Source organism: Oncorhynchus masou, chromosome 20 (genome assembly GCF_036934945.1).
Source record: "Oncorhynchus masou masou isolate Uvic2021 chromosome 20, UVic_Omas_1.1, whole genome shotgun sequence".
NCBI lineage: Eukaryota > Metazoa > Chordata > Actinopteri > Salmoniformes > Salmonidae > Oncorhynchus > Oncorhynchus masou.
The window spans coordinates 4,413,354-4,432,253 of NC_088231.1; the positions used below are offsets into that span (position 1 = coordinate 4,413,354).

Genomic DNA, 18,900 nt, shown 5'->3' on the forward strand with positions numbered 1-18,900 from the left:
TCTTTCTTACTCTCGGAGGAGGACCTGAGCCCTAGGACCATGCCTCAGGACTACCTGGCATGATGACTCCTTGCGGCCCCCAGTCCACCTGGCTGTGCTGCTGCTCCAGTTTCAACTGTTCTGCCTGTGATTATTATTATTTGACCATGCTGGTCATTTATGAACATTTGAACATCTTGGCCATGTTCTGTTATAATCTCCACCCGGCACAGCCAGAAGAGGACTGGCCACCCCTCATAGCCTGGTTCCTCTCTAGGTTTCTTCCTAGGTTTTGGCCTTTCTAGGGAGTTTTTCCAAGCCACCTTGCTTCTACACCTTCATTGCTTGCTGTTTGGGGTTTTAGGCTGGGTTTCTGTACAGCACTTTGAGATATCAGCTGATGTACGAAGGGCTATATAAATACATTTGATTTGATTTGTATAGACCAGACTTAATTTGTGTTCAATGGGGCTCATTTATCATTTAAAAAAATACTGAATGTAACATTTGTCCTTCCAAATTGTTCAGTTCAAAGCAATAAACATCAATAGTGATGAAAACCTTGTTTAATTTATATTTGTTCAAAAATCACATTTTATTTAAAAAACTAACTGCGCATTTATTGATAAATGTGATCTAGCAGACGTAAATGGCACATATTAACCATGTATGTTGTCTATTTTGCTTGTAATTGATATAAGTCAACATCTAAGTATCAAGTATTTTTACGTAAATTGTTATGTCTGTATTGTTTTAAAAACTCAATAATGTTGTGGGTCCATCAGACCCGCGAACGTTGGGCCAGTAACCGAAAGGTTGCTCGATCGAATCCCGAGCTGACAAGGTAAGAATCTGTCATTCGGCCCCTGAAAAGGGCAGTTAATGTCAGAGTCTATCTAGAGGATAGCGAAGGAGTCAGGCGCAGGACACAGGTAAGAGTAAAACCACTGTATTTACTCCAACCGAGAACGGAAACAAAAATTATAAAACAAGTATATAAAACAAATACAAAACAGGATACAAACTCCAACACACGGAAGACAATCACACACAAAACAGAAAGGGAAACCAGAGGGTTAAATAAGGAACATAATCATGAGATGGGAACCAGGTGTGTAAAACAGACAAAACAAAAGGAAATATGAAACATGGATCGGTGGCAGCTGGAAAGCCAATGACGTCGACCGCCGAACACTGCCCGAACAAGGAGAGGGAACAACTTCGGTGGAAGTCCTGACAGTTAACCCTCTGTTCCTAGGCCGTCATTGCAAATAAGAATTTGTTCTTAACTTACTTTCCTAGTTAAAGGTAAAATAAAAAAATAAAAAATATATATTAAAAAAATAACAAAAACACACACAAAGGTAAAGTCTGGGCTGCAGCTGACAACACAGACATGTGTCTCAGGAATACATTTTGGAAGAACAGCCAGATTGTGGGAGGGTTGGGGTCCTGTGTGGGGTAACCAGAGATCTGTGTGGGTGTGTTTCTTGGGACAACTCAGCCAGGTTAAACCTAGTAGATTGTACTTGGTAGGGGTGGGTGGGATAAACAAGCTGTGTGGGGGGCTGAAATGTGCCTTGGCAAAGAGCTCATCAACTGCTTTAGCGTTTAAATGAATAATTTACCCTGGCCACAATCAGACATACAGGGCTGAATGTATCATCAACATCAAATTTGCATATAGCTGTACCGGTCTCTGACTCTCTCATTCACTTCATAATTTAACCTGGTTGCTTTAGCTCAAGTAAAACTGCACTAATAAATGTATACAAATGAGCGAATGTCAACATACTTGGATTCAGTCAACCCCACAACACCCCCATATTGTCTGTATGTGTGTGTGTTAGAGAAGTGTACATGCACACTCACGCACGATTGCCATCTATGTCAGCGTGTGGTTATCGCTTATTTGTTCTCTCTGAGGTCAGTAGCCTATATGGGTCAGTCGCTGTCATTCTTCTTATAGGGGAGATGTGATAAATCCCTCTGTCTCTGAACAGCTTCTCTCAAGCAAGAGATCTGACACCACAAACCATCCTCTAAGTCCCCTGCACCTAAATTTATCAGACACTGTTATCAAGAGTGACTTACAATAAGTGCATTCAACTAAAGTGGGTAAGATAACCAGACGTCTAGTTAGGGTCTCTAAGCTAGACAGGATGTGGTGGGGCTGCAGAGAAACAGAGATGATAGATAATGGGGGCAGGGAGAAATACACCATCTCTGACTGATATCATCAACCACACGGCCAAGGTGACAAGCAGCAAAGTAGAGTAGGGTAGGGCTAATGCCAAATAAAGTTACGTTAATTTTGAGGACATGGTACTTATTTGTCTCTTGCACTCAAGGCGGAGTCTTAGCAAAGATTAGGGACGGCTGCTGTGTGAAACTCCAATGTAAAAGTGTCAAAACAGCATGGTTATGTATTGATACCATGGAAAGTACTGCACCTAATCAAAAAGCAGATCAAATCAAACGTTGTTGGTCACATACACATACTTTGCGGATGTTATTGCTGGTGCAGCGAAATGCTAATGTTTCTAGCTCCAAAAGAGCAATACTGTAATACTAGGGCAGCAGATAACCTGGCAGTTTAGAGCACTGGGCCAGTAAATGAAAAGTACAATCTGTCGTTCTGCCCATGAGCAAGGCACCTAACCCTAATTGCTCCAGGGGTATTGGCCGATCCCTGGTAGAAACCCCACTCTCTGAGGGTGTCTCAGGGGGAAGGGGATATGCAACAAAACACATTTCCATTTCACACCTCACACTTGTACAGGTTACCAACTTGTACATACAGTGTAACATGACTAAAACTGATAGGATAATTATGTTCTCGTGTTCATCAACCAATTCAATTGTAATTACTCAGTCTGCTATATCAGGATTTGTAAGATACTGATAGAAATGAAAAAAAAATCATACGAAAAATCATACAATGTGATTATCTGGATTTTTGTTTTAGATTCTGTCTCTAACAGTTGAAGTGTACCTATGATTTAAAAAAACCAGACCTCTACATGCTTTGTAAGTAGAAAAACCTGCAAAATCGGCAGTGTATCGAATACTTGTTCTCCCCACTGTATATATATGTATATATATACGCTACAATTAAAACGTTTGGGGTCATTTAGAAATGTCCTTGTTTTTGAAAGAAAATTACATTTCTTTTGTCCATTAAAATCAAATCAAATTGATCAGAAATACAGTGTAGACATTGTTAATGTTGTAAATGACTACTGTAGCTGGAAACGGCAGATTTGTTATGGAATATCTACATAGGCCAATTATCAGCAACCATCACTCCTGTGTTCCAGTGGCACGTTGTCACGCCCTGGTCTAAGTATTTTGTGTTTTTCTTCATGTATTGGGTCAGGCCAGGGTGTGGCATGGAGTTTTTGTATTGTGGTGTGTTTTGTCTTGGGGTTTTGGTGTGTATGTATTTGGGATTGTAGCTAGTGGGGTTATCTAGCAAAGTCTATGGCTGTCTGGAGTGGTTCTCAATCAGAGGCAGGTGCTTATCGTTGTCTCTGATTGGGAACCATATTTAGGCAGCCATATTCTTTGAGTTTGTCGTGGGTGATTGTCTTGATGTCTGTAGTCTGTGTTAGTTTGCACCAGTTAAGGCTGTTTTGGTTTTCACTACGTTTATTGTTTTGTAGAGTTTGTGTTTTGGATTCGTGTTACGTTGTGTAAATAAACATGGATCACAATATACGCGCTGCAGTTTGGTCTGACTCTCCTTCACCATTAGAAAACCGTGACACACGTTATGTTAGCTAATCCAAGTTTATCATTTTAAAAAGGCTAATTGATCATTAGAAAACCCTTTTGGAATTATGTTAGCACAGCTGAAAAGTTTTGTACTGATTAAATAAGCAATAAAACTGGCCTGCTGTAGGAGCATCAATATTTGTGGGTTCGATTACATGCTCAAAATGGCCAGAAAGAAAGACATTTCTTCTGAAACTCGTCAAGCTATTCTTGTTCTGAGAAAGGAAGGCTATTCCATGCGAGAAATTGCCAAGAAATTGCCTCTTCACTGTTGAGGTTGAGACTGGTGTTTTACAGGTTTAATGAAGCTGCCATTTAAGGACTTGTGAGGTGTCTGTTTCTCAAACTAGACACTCTGACGAGTTTCAGTAGAAATTCCTTTGTTTCTGGCCATTTTGAGCCTGTAATCGAACCCACAAATGTTGATGCTCCAGATACTCAACTAGTCTAAAGAAGAAGAATTCTGCCTTGAATTCTAAATAAATCACTGACAGTGTCATTGGCAAAACACACCCACATCATCACACCTCTCCCTCTATGCTTCACGGTGGGAACCACACGTGTGGAGATCATCTGTTAACCTGCTCTGTGTCTCACAAAGACACGGTGGTTGGAACCAAAAATCTACAGTTAGGACTCATTAGACCAATGGATAGATTTCCACCGGTCTAATGTTCTTTGCACGTCTTTCTTGGGCCAAGCAGGTCTCTTCTTATTATTTCTGTTCTTTAATAGTGGTTTCTTTGCAGTAATTCGACCATGAAGGCCTGATCCATGCAGTCGCCTCTGAACAGTTGATGTTGAGAGGGGACTGTTACTTGAACTCTGTGAAGCACTTATTTGGTCTGCAATTTCTGAGGCTGGTAACTGTAATGAACTTATCCTCTGCAGCAGAGGTAACTCTGGGTCTTCCTTTCCTGTGGTGTTCCTCATTAGAGACAGTTTCATCACAGCGCTTGATGATTTTTGCACTTGAAGACACTTGAAATGTTCTGCATTGATTGACCTTTATGTCTTTTAAAGTAATGATGGACTGTCGTTTCTCCTTACTTATTTGAGCTGTTCTTGCCATAATATGGACTTGGTCTTTTACCAAATAGGACGTTCTTCTGTATACCCCCCCTGCCTTGTCACAACACAACTGATTGGCTCAAACATATTAAGAAGGAAATACATTATTTTAACAAGGCACACCTGTTAATTGAAATGCATTGCAGGTGACTACCTCATGGAGATGAGAGAATTCCAAGAGTGTGCAAACCTGTCATCAAGGCAAAGGGTGGCTACTTTGAAGAATCTAAAATCTATATGTTGATTTGTTTAACACTTTTTTGGTTACTACATGATTCCTTATGTGTTTTTCATACGTTTGATGTCTTCACTATTATTCTACAATGTAGAAAATAGTAAAAATAAAGAAAAACCCTTGAATGAGTAGGTTTGTCCAAACTTTTGACTGGTGCTGTATGTCAATTATTTTTTATAAAAAATATATATATTTTCCTTTATATCTTTCTCAGACATTAGCTCTCTCAGCTGTCCCAAAGTCTTTTCCTCTTGGCCATTCGGCACAGAGTAATATGACACCTCCTCACCAACAAAGCTAAAGCTTTGCTTCTCCTCTGGGCCTTTCAGCCCAAAATTTCCCACAGGATGAAGCTAACCCTCTATGTGCGCGGAAAGCCTTGACAAAATTGTAAAAAATGTCCACAACTTTGACCACGTTCAAGGGAAGCCAAATGACACTGAGACGTTCTTAGCAGACATAGAGGATGCCTTGGATGGTTACCCAAACACTACGGGTCCTGACAGGCTTTACCTGTTGAAGCGAAAGTCGAATAGACACGTGACAAGGTTCATCCATCTTCAACAGCAACACGTGCAAAACGACTACGCAAAATTTGACACGGCTTTAAAAATAGAATTCAGTGGTTCTACGACTCCCAAACACGACAGCTCGCTGTGCTAACACTGTCAAACAAGCTCGGAATGAACACCCACAAGCATACTATCATAGTTTTCGTTCAGCTTACTTTGGCTTACTCACTGAAACAGGAATGGAAGAGCTATTACTATTTTGTCAAGCATGCATCCCAACTTCTTTAACTACTTGGGCCCTACAGCCCACGTTGGCTTGCAAATCTCAGTACTCAGAGAACAAGCAAGCACAGCTTTTGAGGCTTCAAAAGTAAGCTGCGCTAAGAGCCCTAACATCTCAGCTTTCAATATTGAACATGAGCACTCACTCCAGTTAGATGGTGCATTATCAGGTATAGGAGTGTTGAGAGATGACGCACAACAATGGTATCTACCACGAAACTACAATACCAATAACCACTGTGGTCCAAATAATTATAAAGAACGTTGCCACCAAAACAATTACCCAACCCACACAAAGTGTCAGGGCACAAGGGTAACAAACAAAGGGTTCAGTGACGATCAAAACGTAGACCGATGCTCTCTAGAAGTTCTGCTGAGAGAATTACAAAATCGCCAAAAATTAGACAAAGAGGATAAAGATAAGTCGCCATGACTTCGGATTTGCAGAAGAACAGGTCCACCGATATTAACACCATTAGCGAGGATGTAAACAATCAAATGACTCCGGCTCTCACTCGAACATCTATGCTCGATCAAGAAACAAGCTCCCGGCACTTGACTATATACTCAGATACAAATGTTGTGACACACAAGCTAAACAACATTGCATTAGCCAATTCCATTCAAACTCCAATAAGTCAATCTGTTTCCACCATGAACGCAAATGACCCATCACGCCGTTGCGAACAACCACTCCACTTTGTGGGTAATATGATCACAAAACGCAACTCTGAAAGTCGCTACCTGGAAGTAGTCCTAGAGGACTGCTTAATCGGTGATGCGCTAATTGATTCGGAATCGACAATGTCGCTCATCTATCAAATATTGTTTATTGATTTCAAAAAAGCTGTGAACCCAGCTAAACTTAGGTTATAAACGGAACGATGCGACACTAAACTTCGAGGTTTCATTCAGACTACCTCTGCCCTCACAATGCGAATCATGCTGAAACTACACTCCCAATAGGTATCGCTTGTTCACCCTGTTGTTGTGACTTTACTTTCATTAATCTGATGACTGTTATTTAACTAATCAATTAACTATGTTTAATTTGTTACCCGATTAAATTAATCATTTAACAATGAACTTATTAGGATATGGGGCACCAGGAGAGCAGTTGTTTAAAATATCCAGAATTAAACTCTACAAGTCTTTACCTATCACATCCATAAAACAGTCAACGTATTAATCATAACCTTGTATCACATCACCATTCTAATCAGTCGTAACCTCCTGCATCTGCAAAAACCCCAGCCTTACTTATGATTCAGTACTACACAAATTGGTTTAATTATTTATTTACTAGCTAACTAAATGATAACACAGGATAAAAATACACACTTAATACATTAGAAAAAGATCCCTAGCGGACTGAAACAATATTACAGCTTTTACAAAAGACATTGAGAGGGCGAGTGAGAGAGAGAGACATTTATCGTTGATACATTTTAGGAACTACAGTCACAGTAATCAAATACTTTGCACATGAACCGCCGCCTGTTTGGAGTAAGAAATCATGAATGTATTTACACTTTAAAGGCCTTTGTTCGCCGTGTATCTCTGTCGGAACCAGTCCTTCTTAGGAAGGGTGTTGGGCCTTTCCGCGGCACACTTGTAAAGCTCTGATTGTCCAATAGTAGTGATTGTCCAGGATGTGACGTTATCGTCTCTACCTCGTGTTGAGATTTCAGAGTTCGAGCAACTTTGGTCATGAGCTGCAGCTCGTCTCCTTTCTGGTCTAAATGTTAATTTCTTTACCAATCTTTTTATCCACTCTGGTCAAAAGGGATAGTTCGGTCAGGCTCTCTGACCTCACTCGGGCGTGGCTACTTACTGTGCAAAGTTTATAGGAGACAAATTATCTCTTATGGCTCCTAAAATCACATTCCTATCTTAACAAAAATAATTTCACAATTGTTCATATTTCATACATAACGTTAAGGATGGAGACTTCGTACATGTGGTGTATATACTTCCAAGTTACAGTATTTCCTTTTAGCATTTTTAATTACATAAAAAATAACAACCCGTATGACATTATTATTCTTTAGATCCCCTCTGACCATTCCCCATGTTCTATGTTAAAAATATTGTTCCAGTATTCACTTTAGAACGAGTTAGAGTTTTGGCGGGAGACAAAGCACATTCGTTTGTGAATTTGTAGAGGGAGACCCTGGATCTCCTCTCCTGTAATTTACAACAGGGCGTGAGGTGTCAACCCCCCACCAACTCCCGCCTCCCCCTCTCTGTGGCTGAGAGAGGGTCTGGTTGAAATCATCTGTTTCCAAGCTAATCTGACCTATTTGGATCCTCACAGAACAGTCATCACAGTAGTTTGGTAAATAGTGGATAACATAAGACTCTCTAGAGGGAAGATAAAGGCAGGACAAACCTACATGAAAACATTAATCCACAAGCTTAAACATGCCCATGAGATCAGCAGGTTTGGAGAGTCGGTTACAATCATTTTGAAAATAAATGGTAAAAGTGTTTCAGGAAGTGGATGTGGTGTCATGATTTAACTCATTTGCTTGTTTACATGCTACTAATCCTGGTTTTCAGACAAATGTTCTGACCTAAATAACAACGATAACATTACATTTTTATCAAACACATTTCTTACAAAGTAAGGTACAGCACTATGAAAAATACACATTTAAAATTACGGTAAAGACATACACACAGCATGTAACATTGACACAGTGGTATGGTTACCTACCTATAGCATCATGGCGACTTGAAACATGTAGGACCAATGCTGTTATTGGCCCCTCACCGGTGACCAATCCGGCATGGCTGTCTACCAGGGGCCCAAGCCCCCTCCGGCGTAGCTCTCGGGGTCATTGAGACACACAAGCCTCTAAACCACGCCAAGGTCACAGCTTTGAGAGAGGAGTGATTGAATCCAGTCATGTCTGAACAGATGGTAAGATTCTGACATCTGAGTACAAAACAGACTCCTCTTCTGGTGAACAGACTCCTCCGGTGCCAGATACCAGTGTATCCCCAACCTGTAAAGCCAGCACATAAACAAATAGAAACAGAAGCCTGTAATTCAATAAGATCAAACCATTTGCAAACTGTGCTTGTTCTTGTGTATTCTGTATTTTCAGAAGCCAACAACAAGTGACCAATTCCATCCTAAATGTGTATGTGTGTGTGTGTTCACCGATACAGAAGATGCACAGAAAACAAAGTAGCATTATATACATGCACATATATACACAGTGCATGCACACATCCATACACATAGACCTTACCAGTCTGTGAAATTTCACTTCAGTATAATGTTGGGCTTCTTCTCTTTGCTTGCAGGCTGCATTGAAATAAAGGGAAAAGGCATAATATTACATGATTACATACAGTGTATGTTCTGTGTTTGTTGCCTTCAGGGTGCTCTGTATGATGTGAACTGTAACACAGATTGTACTTACCTCCACATGTTCTTATTTTAACTGCCCAGTAAGTACCAACACTTATTATCCCAACTGCTAACAATGTGACCAGTGTGATTGGGACAGGATTGGGACCAGAGTCTGTCAGGAGTAAAATGCAGCTGTTCAAACCCATGCCATGTGCTTTAGTCAATACTAATGAATGACATTGAGGTATTATAAGGTAGGCTACACGGCTCATAGGAAAATAAATACAGAAATCAGCTTGCTGTAATACAAAAGTTAAAGTAAATACAATATGATAATATGCAAAACTGCCTTCAGGTTTTACTGTTAAACATAAAATAGGTTATATTTCCCCTTACTGTCCTACAATATAAGATGATAGTGAGGAAACAAAGAGCAGACACTGTATGGGAGTCTGCTCTGTCCAATGAAATCCCTGCTGAGGTCGTTATAAACAGAGCCTGTTATTTAGTGGTCTGTCATTACGGTCCCTCACTGATCCACAAGATGGAAAAACAATGCTATATGCAGTGTTGACATACCTTTGAGGGCAGAGCATGAGGACAATTGAGGGCAGAGCGTTTCAATGTTGAGTGGAGTTGGTTTTGAGTCAGCAGGGTTCGAAGCCTCACAGCTGTAGGCGTCAACATTTATTTTGTTTAACTCCAGAGGGAGAGAGAGATTGGCTAGAAGATCAGGGCTGCTGGTCTGGTTGAGTATCTCCCCTCCTCCGTACCAGGACAAGATCACCTCTCTCCCGTTCTTCACAGTGCACACCAAGGAACAGCTCACTTTTTCAAATGGACTGTCCACTGAGGGACTGATGTGCGGAGCAGACACTGAGGCTGGGATAGCAGAATGATTTAGCAGTGACTCAATGACAAACAAGAGATACAAAATGATGTGTTGACAGTGAAAACTAAGAGGTCATAAATCAGATCTAAACGTATATGAAGAAGTGGGCTATTTATTTTTCAAACATGTGGCAGGCGCAGGCGGCAGACTCACAGTAAAGTTTACAGTGTAAATGTTGTGAATTTCCTGTTATTTTTGAGATCAGCCATGGTACATGTTATAGTTTAAAAACAAGTAACTAAATAAAAGGTCTTTCTTGATCTTCATTGAAACAACTCTGGGTAACAGACTAAATGGGAGAATTGAAAAAAGGGAAGTAAAACAAGAAGCCAGACACGCACCATAGACAGTTAGATTTACAATCTTAGATGAACTCTGTGTATTGATGATAAGCATTTTATAAAGTCCAGAGTCGCTGATGGTGAGGTTTCTGATGGTGAGAGATCCAGTCTGAGTATCCAGCTTCAGTCTGTTTTTGAACCTCCTACTGTAGTTTGTTGTAATCACACCAGCATTCAGCATTGCTATGTTATCAAATGAATCTGAACGATTCAATGGGAAAGACCATGCCATAATAGCGCCACTAGGTAGGTCATTAAGTCCAGTCGGTAAAGTTACTTTCATTCCCTCTTTTCCCAACACATTTACAGCATCAATCAGATCTGAAAGGAAGAAAGAAAACATTGTCTAAGGGCAGGAGCTACATCAATACAAGACATTAACAGGACTAAATCCTGTAGTCGATCCCAGATCCAAGCCAAGCACATGATAGACTGCATGCAGTGATCTACGTACATTTTTGTTTACGTGTCTTTGTATTATAATAATAATTTTTTTATCTATTGAGTTGTAGTTATGGCTACTAGGTGTAGCCTAGTTCACATTTCTAACACGTGAACACTAAATAAGTCTATTTTACCCTTATTTAAGCCAGAGTTGCCAACTCCCATGCATTGGCCTTGAGACACGCATTTCACCCTCTTCTTACACATTCACGGCACACCTCATGCAGGGCTGCCAACCTTTAAAAAAAGCTTTGAGTGATGTTTGCTATGTGTATTTCATTGCCCCTGTAACAATCCCTAGACAGGGGGACTCTGGGTCCCCCCCCAGGGAGAGATTACTGTTTGAAAGCAAATTTACTGTAATCCTACGTATTTTGACATGCCTTAGGCCTATCATTAGGGTGGAATATTAGGTATATTCAGGATGCTTTTAACGTTAAATCAAAATTTGACAACTTTGTTATTTTGAGATTTGTTTTGGGGGGGGGGTGAAATGTAAAGTTTGCTAATATTTGTTAGGTGGGATTGACATGTTATTCAGACAGTAATGAAATGAGATGGGGAGAGAGGCAAATGGGAGAAACAGTGGGAAGGTTGGATGCAGGCATTGATCTCTGTTCTCAGGTGGAACGTTATGTGAGATACATGCTGAGGAGTGATACCACTACACCAAGGCTCTGCACAGGAAATGTTATTGGTTGATGGCAGTGGGTAACCAAATAATAGATTGCAGTCTGCTTGTCCATAGACTGCTTTCAACGTAAGGACACAAACATTGTATATTTTGTCATTTGGGTGAACTATTTAAAATGGGTCTGGAAGAAAATCCTGCTTGCTCTCCAGTAGCACCCCACTCCCCCGATCTGTTTCCCAAGTGCTGGGTGTTTGAAAATGTTCTTGTTATAAAAATGTATTTCACAAAATCACCCAACCGTCAAGAAAAATCTAATGAATATCAATATTCATGTGGTTTATGTTTACTAGTTGAAGATACTTGACATTATCTTACTCTACACAGACAAAATATAATGTGTTTATGAGTTGTGTCCCCCTACCATCTCTGCCTAATAATCTCCGCACAATACTAAAATGTTAAAATTATATTTAATTCCTGGAGCATTTAATAGCCTCATACAAGTCATTTTCAAAGACACAAGTGTCACGTTCTGACCTTAGTTCCTTTGTTTTGTCTTTGTTTTAGTATTGTCAGGGCGTGAGTTGGGGTGTGCAGTCTATGTTGTTTTTTTCCATGTTGGTTTCTGTGTTCGGCCTCGTATGGTTTTCAATCCGAGGCAGGTGTCGTTAATTGTCTCTGATTGAGAATCATACATAGGTAGCCTTTTTCCACCTGTGTTTCGTGGGTGTTTATTTTCTGTTCTGTGTTTTGTTGCACCGTTCAGGACTGTTCGTTTGTCGTGTATTGTTTTCGTTTCAGTATTCATTCTTTATTAAATTACAATGAATACTTACCACGCTGCACCTTGGTCCTCTCTTTCTCCCAACGACAACCGTTACAACAAGTAGGCATATCAGATTTCGAATAAGTGATTACACTGACAAAATTGTGAAGAAGTGGAATAATTAAAATAAGTGTAGGGAATCACAGTAGTGCTCTTGCTGACAAGCACAGTAATTAGCCTATATTTTAGCCCATTGTTAAGAATGAGAATTGTTCCACTGATCAGAGTGAAAGCAAATAAATAATAAAATCTCTTGAAGACTAGGTTACATATATCTGCCCCTACACCCTATCCAAATTTTTTGTCTAGTTATTGTCCCCTCTCTAGAATAAAAATTTTGGGTAATTACTCTGCTTGACTTGTCAGCAAGAAAACTACTGTTATTCCCTACAGTCATTTGATTATTTCACTTCCTCCCAATTTTCCCACTGTAATCACATGTTTGAAATCTGATATGCCTGCTTTTTTCTTTGAAAACAAATTATATAAGGATATGTATTTTTGCAGCCATTCATGGACAGTCTTGTATAAGTCATACAAATAAGAAGAGGGTGAAAATCAACAAAGACCTCTCTCTCTCACAATAATCTCTGCTGTGGACAATGACAAGGGCCCATATGAGTGTGTCTGTCATAATCGGACTGTAGCAGATGTCAAGCTTGATGTTCTGGGTAAGTTGAACAGACATGACGAAATGTCTGTTCAACTTGAATGTTGACTGGGAACAAGAACTATGGCTACTTTACTCAGGGACAAAACCCAATATCTACTGTTTTTATTTTATTAGAAATGATTGGTTATGGGTGCCTTCATGTGTCTGTAAAATATTACTGTTCTCAGAAATGGACATTATTTTTAGGGGGGTGCAAACTGCTATATATATATATTTATTAAACTGGAAAATAATTTTTGTATCCTGTATATTTGACAGTGATATGTGATTGGTTTCTTAGGTATCTCTTTATGTAGTGTTGTGGTGTCTCTCTTGCCGTGATGTGTGTTAGTTCCTATTTCTTTTATATATATTTTTTAATCCCAGCCTCCATCCCCGTCCTTGCCGGAGGGCTTTTGCCTATTTCGTAGGCCATCATTGTAAATAAGAATTTGTTCTGACTTGCCTAGTTAAATAAAGGTTAAATAAAACATATATAATAAAGAAAAGGAATTGCTATTAAATGCTCCAGGATTCAATATAATTTTGGACATTTTAGTTTTCTGCACATGCTCTGCAGAGATGGTACGAGGACTTATATACACATCATATTTTGTCTATGTAGAGTAAGAGGATGTCAAGGATCTTCAACTAGGAAACATAAACCACCTGAATATTGATATTCATTCGAAGCTTCTTGAAGGTTGGGTGATGTTGAGAAATGTATTGTTATAACAAGAACATTTTCAAACACCCAGCACTTTTGTGTCATTACCTTGAAAACAGTCTATGTATAAGGAGACTGCAATCTATGATTTGGTTCCCCACTGCCATCAACCATGAATATAAAAAATGTACTTCACATTACACCCGCCCCAAAAATCTCAAAGTTGCAACCTTGTCGGATTTTGAGTGTTAATTTCATGTACAAATCATTTTGAATACAACTTGTTTTTTTTGTGCGTTTCTTTTTACCCTGGTCATACGCCTAAGTCATGTCAAAATACATAGAATTGCAGGAAATTAGCTTTAAACCAGTACAATTTTTGCCTATGCCAGGGAGCAATGAAATTCACATGGCAAATCTCACTCCAAACATTCTTCAAAAGTTGGCAGCCCTGATTTAACAAGTAGGTCATCGAGAACACATTTTCTCTTTTAAAATAACGACATGACCAAAAAGCGATATTGAAATTATATAACAGCATTTTTTTCTGCACCATCTTCCACAACACTTTAGTAATAATACAGCACATTCAAATCAATTACACGAGAGTCATGTAACATGATAGTACCCTACTTTTGTAATTGACTCTCAATTTGACAAGGCAGACTTACCACTTTCGAGAAAGAGTAATATCCAGAGAATGGATCTTATTGTTTTCCATTTCAATAGGGTACTCAGATTAAGTGTAATTCCAAAATCCATTTTCACCAGCACTCTAAAGTCTCCCACCCATTGCTCCGCATGTCTGTCTGTGTCTTTCTGTCTCTCTGTCTCTCTGTCTCTCTCTCACACTCTCTCACTCTAACACTCTCTCACACGCATTGTGTGCCCAGTCTCTCTCTCTCTATTAGGAAAACATGTTAGAGAAAGTGGGGAGTGTCCTTTGTATTTTTTGTCAATTAAAATAAATTCAAAGGGCTTTATCGGCATGAGAAACATATGTTTACGTTGCCAAAGCAAGTGAAATAGATGATAATCAAAAGTGATATAAACAATAACCAGTAAACAGTAAACCTTACACTCACAAAAGTTACAAAGGAATAGAGACATTTAAAATGTCACAATATTGCTATACACAATGTTGTAGCGATGTGCAAATAGTTGAAGTACAAACGTAAATATGGGTTGGATTTACAATGCTGTTGGTTCTTCACAATCTTGCTGCTATCAAATAAAATCAAATTGTATTAGTCACAAGCGCCGAATATAACAGGTGTAGGTAGATCTTACAGTGAAATGCTTGCTTACGATCCCTTAACCAACAGTGCAGTTAAAAAAATATGGCTAAGAATAACAGATAAAAGTAAAAAGTAATTAAAGAGCAGCAGTGAGAAATAATATATACAGGGGGGTGCCGGTACAGAGTCAATGTGCGGGGGCACCGGTTAGTTGAGGTAGTATGTACATGTAGGAAGAGTTATTAAAGTGACTATGCATAGATGACAACAGAGAGTGGCAGTGGTGTGGAGGAGGTGGGGTAATGAAAATTGTATGGGTAGCAATTTGACTCGATGTTCAGTAGTCTTATGGCTTGGGGGTAGAAGGTGTATAGAAGCCTCTTGGACCTAGACTTGGTTGCTCTGGTACCGCTTGCCATGCGGTAGCAGAGAGAACAGTCTATGACAAGGTTGGCTGGAGTCTTTGACCATTTGTAGGGCCTTCCTCTGACACCGCCTGGGTTTACAAGTCCTGGATGTCAGGAAGCTTGGCCCCAGTGATGTACTCGGCCGTTTGCACTACCCTCTGTAGTGCTTTGCGGTCGGAGGCCAAGCAGCTGACATACAAGGCAGTGACGCAACCAGTCAGGATGGTCTCGATGATGCAGCTGTAGAACATTTTGAGGATCTGAGGACCCATGCCAAATCTTTTCAGTTTCCTGAGGGGGAATAGGTTTAATCGCTTCACGACTGTCTTGGTGTGCTTGGACCATGTTAGCTTGTTGGTGATGTGGACCCCAAGGAACTTGAAGCTCTCAACCTGCTCCACGGCAGCCCCATCGATGGGAATGGGGTTGTGCTCGGTCCTCTTTTTCCTGTAGTCCACAATCATCCCCTTTGTCATGTTGAGGGAGATGGTGTTGTCCTGGCACCAAACAGCCTGGTCTCTGACCTCCTCCCTGTAGGCTGTCTCGTTGTTTTTTGTGACCACTGTTGTGTCATCTGCAAATTTAATGATGGTGCTGGAGTCGTGCCTGGCCGTGCAGTCATGAGTGAACAGGGAGTACAGGAGGGGGCTGAGCACGCACCCCTGAGTTGCCCTGTGTTGAGGATCAGCATGGCGGATGTGTTGTTACCTTGTCTTACCACCTGGGGGCGGCCCATCAGGAAGTCCATGATCCAGTTGCAGAGGGAGGTGTTTAGTCTCAGGGTCCTTAGATTATTGTTGAGCTTTGATGGCACTATGGTGTTGAATGCTGAGCTGTAGTCAATGAATAGCATTCTCACATATGTGTTCCTTTTGTCCAGGTGGGAAAGGTCAGTGTGGAATGCAATATAGATTGCATCATCTGTGGATCAGTTAGGCGGTATGCAAATTGGAGTGAGTCTAGGATTTCTGGGATAATGGTGTTGATGTGAGCCATAACCAGCCTTTCAAAGCACTTCATGGCAACAGACTTGAGTGCTATGGGTCAGTAGTCATTTAGACAGGTTACTTTAGTGTTCTTGGGCACAGGCACCATGATGGTCTGCTTAAAACATGTTGGTATTATAGACTCTGATAGGGAGAGGTTTAAAATGTCAGTGAAGACACTTGCTTGTTGGTCAGTGCGTGCTCTGAGTACACGTCCTGATAATCCGTCTGGACCTGCGGCCTTGTGAATGTTGACCTGTCTGAAGGTCTAACTCACATCGGCTGTGGAGAGTATGATCACACTGTCTTCCGGTACAGCTGGTGCTCTCATGCATGTTTCAGTGTTATTTTCCTCGAAGCGAGCATAGAAGTGGCTTAGCTCGTCTGGTAGGCTCTTGTCACTGGGCAGCTCTTGGCTGTGTAGTCTGTAATGGTTTGCAAGCCCTGGCACATCCGACGAGCGTCAGAGCCGGTGTCATACGACTTGATCTCAGTGCAGATGCTGCCTGTAATCCATGGTTTCTGGTAGGGGTATGTACGTACGGCCACTGTTGCAACAAAGTCATCGATGCACTTATTGATTCAGCCAATGACAGATGTGGAGTACTCCTCAATGCCATTGGAGGAATCCCAGAACATATTCCAGTCTGTGCTAGCAAAACAGTCCTGTAGTTTAGCATCTTCTTCATCTGACCACTTTTTTTATTGATCTAGTCATCGGTACTTCCTGCATAAATTTTTGCTGGTAAGCAGAAATCATGAGGATGGAATTATGGTCAGATTTGCTAAATGGAGGGTAAGGGAGAGCTTTGTATGCATCTCTGTGTGTGGAGTATAGGTGGTCCAGAGTTATTTTCCCTTTGGATGCACATTTAACATGCTGATAGAAATTTGGTAAAACCGATTTAAGGTTCCCCGCATTAAAATCCCCGGCTACTCGGAGCGCAGCCTCTGGCTGAGCGTTTTCTTGTTTGCTTATGGCGGAATATAGCTCATTCAATGCTCATTCAAACCTATCTTAACCTCTGACTGAGGTGGTATATAAACAGCTACGAATAATACAGATGAGAACTCTCGGTAGGTAGTGTGGTCTACAGCTTATCATGATATATTCAACCTCAGGTGAGCAGTAGCTTGAGACTTCCATATATATAGTACACCAGCTGTTGTTTACAAAAATACATAGCCCGCCGCCTCTTATCTTACCAGACACTGCTGTTCTATCCTGCCGGTACACTGTATAACCAGCCAGCGTATGTTGATATTGTCGTCGTTTGATATTGTCGTCGTTTCTCCGCCCCCTCTTCATGCAGATCACAGGGGTTGGAGTCTGTTCCCGAGGGAGCCGTGTATATACTCTGCTTTGGGCTAGTCAGAGTCGGGAAAGAAGAAAAAGATTCTGCCAGTCCTTGGTGAGTAATCGCAGTCCTGATGTCTAGAAGTTATTTTCGGTCACAAGAGATGGTAGCGGCAACATTATGTACAAAATTTGTTTAAAAAAATAAGTTAGAAACAACGAAGATAAATTAACAAAAAAACACAATCGGTTGGGGTAACGTAAAATGTCTGCCTTCTTCTCCGGTGCCATTTTACATGGCACACTGTGGTATTTCACCCAATAGACATCGGAGTTTATCAAAATTGGATTTGTTTTGAAGTCTTTGTGGGTCTGTGTAATCTGAGGGAAATATGTGTCTCTAATATGTTCATGATTCAACAGTTTGGGGCGACAGGGTAGCCTAGTGTTTAGAGCGTTGGACGTTGCAAGTTCAAACCCCCCAGCTGACAAGGTACAAATCTGTCGTTCTGCACCTGGACAGGCAGTTAACCCACTGTTCTTAGGCTGTCATTGAAAATAAGAATTTGTTCTTAACTGACTTGCCTAGTTAAATAAATGGTAAAATAAATACTAGACTCTCTATAAGATCTTTCAGAGTTGCTGAAGAGTAGCTCATGTTATACAGTGGCTCCCTCTAGTGTCTGATACAGTTGAGGACAGACTACCAAAGCACATTGAAGACATGTCACAGAAGACATGTAGGAGATTTCCCTAGATATAGAGAGTTTGCTTCTGTAAAAGGGAAGATAGTGCGGGAGAGAGAGCATAAATGTACAGAAATCAATTTGTGGATATTCAAAGCACATCAAGTGTATTAATGCTATAGATTGTGGTTATGTTGTTGCAGACAGTGCTCCTCAATGTTGAGATTGATTGTTGGGTTACTGACAGGTTTGGCAACTGTAGGTATCCTTATCCTCTTCCTTTTTCTCCAGAGGGTAGAGACAAATTGGTGTGTTTGTGACTATTTGTGTTGTCTTCCCTCTCCTCTGTACCAGGCCAGGGTAACGTCTTTTCAGTTCTCCACAGAACACACCACTGAACAGCTTTCAATAACTGATGGACTAACAGCTGACCTGGGGCTCCTAATGTAGGGGGCTGGGACTCCAACTGCAAAACAAGAGGATAAACAGACATATACAGTTATATATACAGAGCCTTCAGGAAGTATTAACACCCCTTGATGTCTTCCACATTTTGTTGTGTTACGGTCTGAATATAAAATGGGTAAAAAAAAATGATTTTGTGTCACTA

At 40.6% G+C, this 18,900-nt stretch overlaps 1 protein-coding gene across 1 annotated transcript; it reads right to left on the minus strand.

The window, feature by feature from the left end:
- Nucleotides 1–7,172: 7,172 nt before the first annotated feature.
- Nucleotides 7,173–14,526, minus strand: LOC135506502 (uncharacterized). The gene is made up of 6 exons (XM_064925871.1): nt 14,348–14,526; nt 10,454–10,774; nt 9,800–10,102; nt 9,291–9,392; nt 9,117–9,172; nt 7,173–8,867 (listed from the first exon to the last, which is right to left on the minus strand). Exons 1-6 carry the CDS (start codon nt 14,436–14,438, stop codon nt 8,766–8,768), a joined length of 975 nt encoding a protein of 324 aa, XP_064781943.1. The 5' UTR covers nt 14,439–14,526; the 3' UTR covers nt 7,173–8,765.
- Between the last annotated feature and the right edge of the window lie 4,374 nt (nt 14,527–18,900).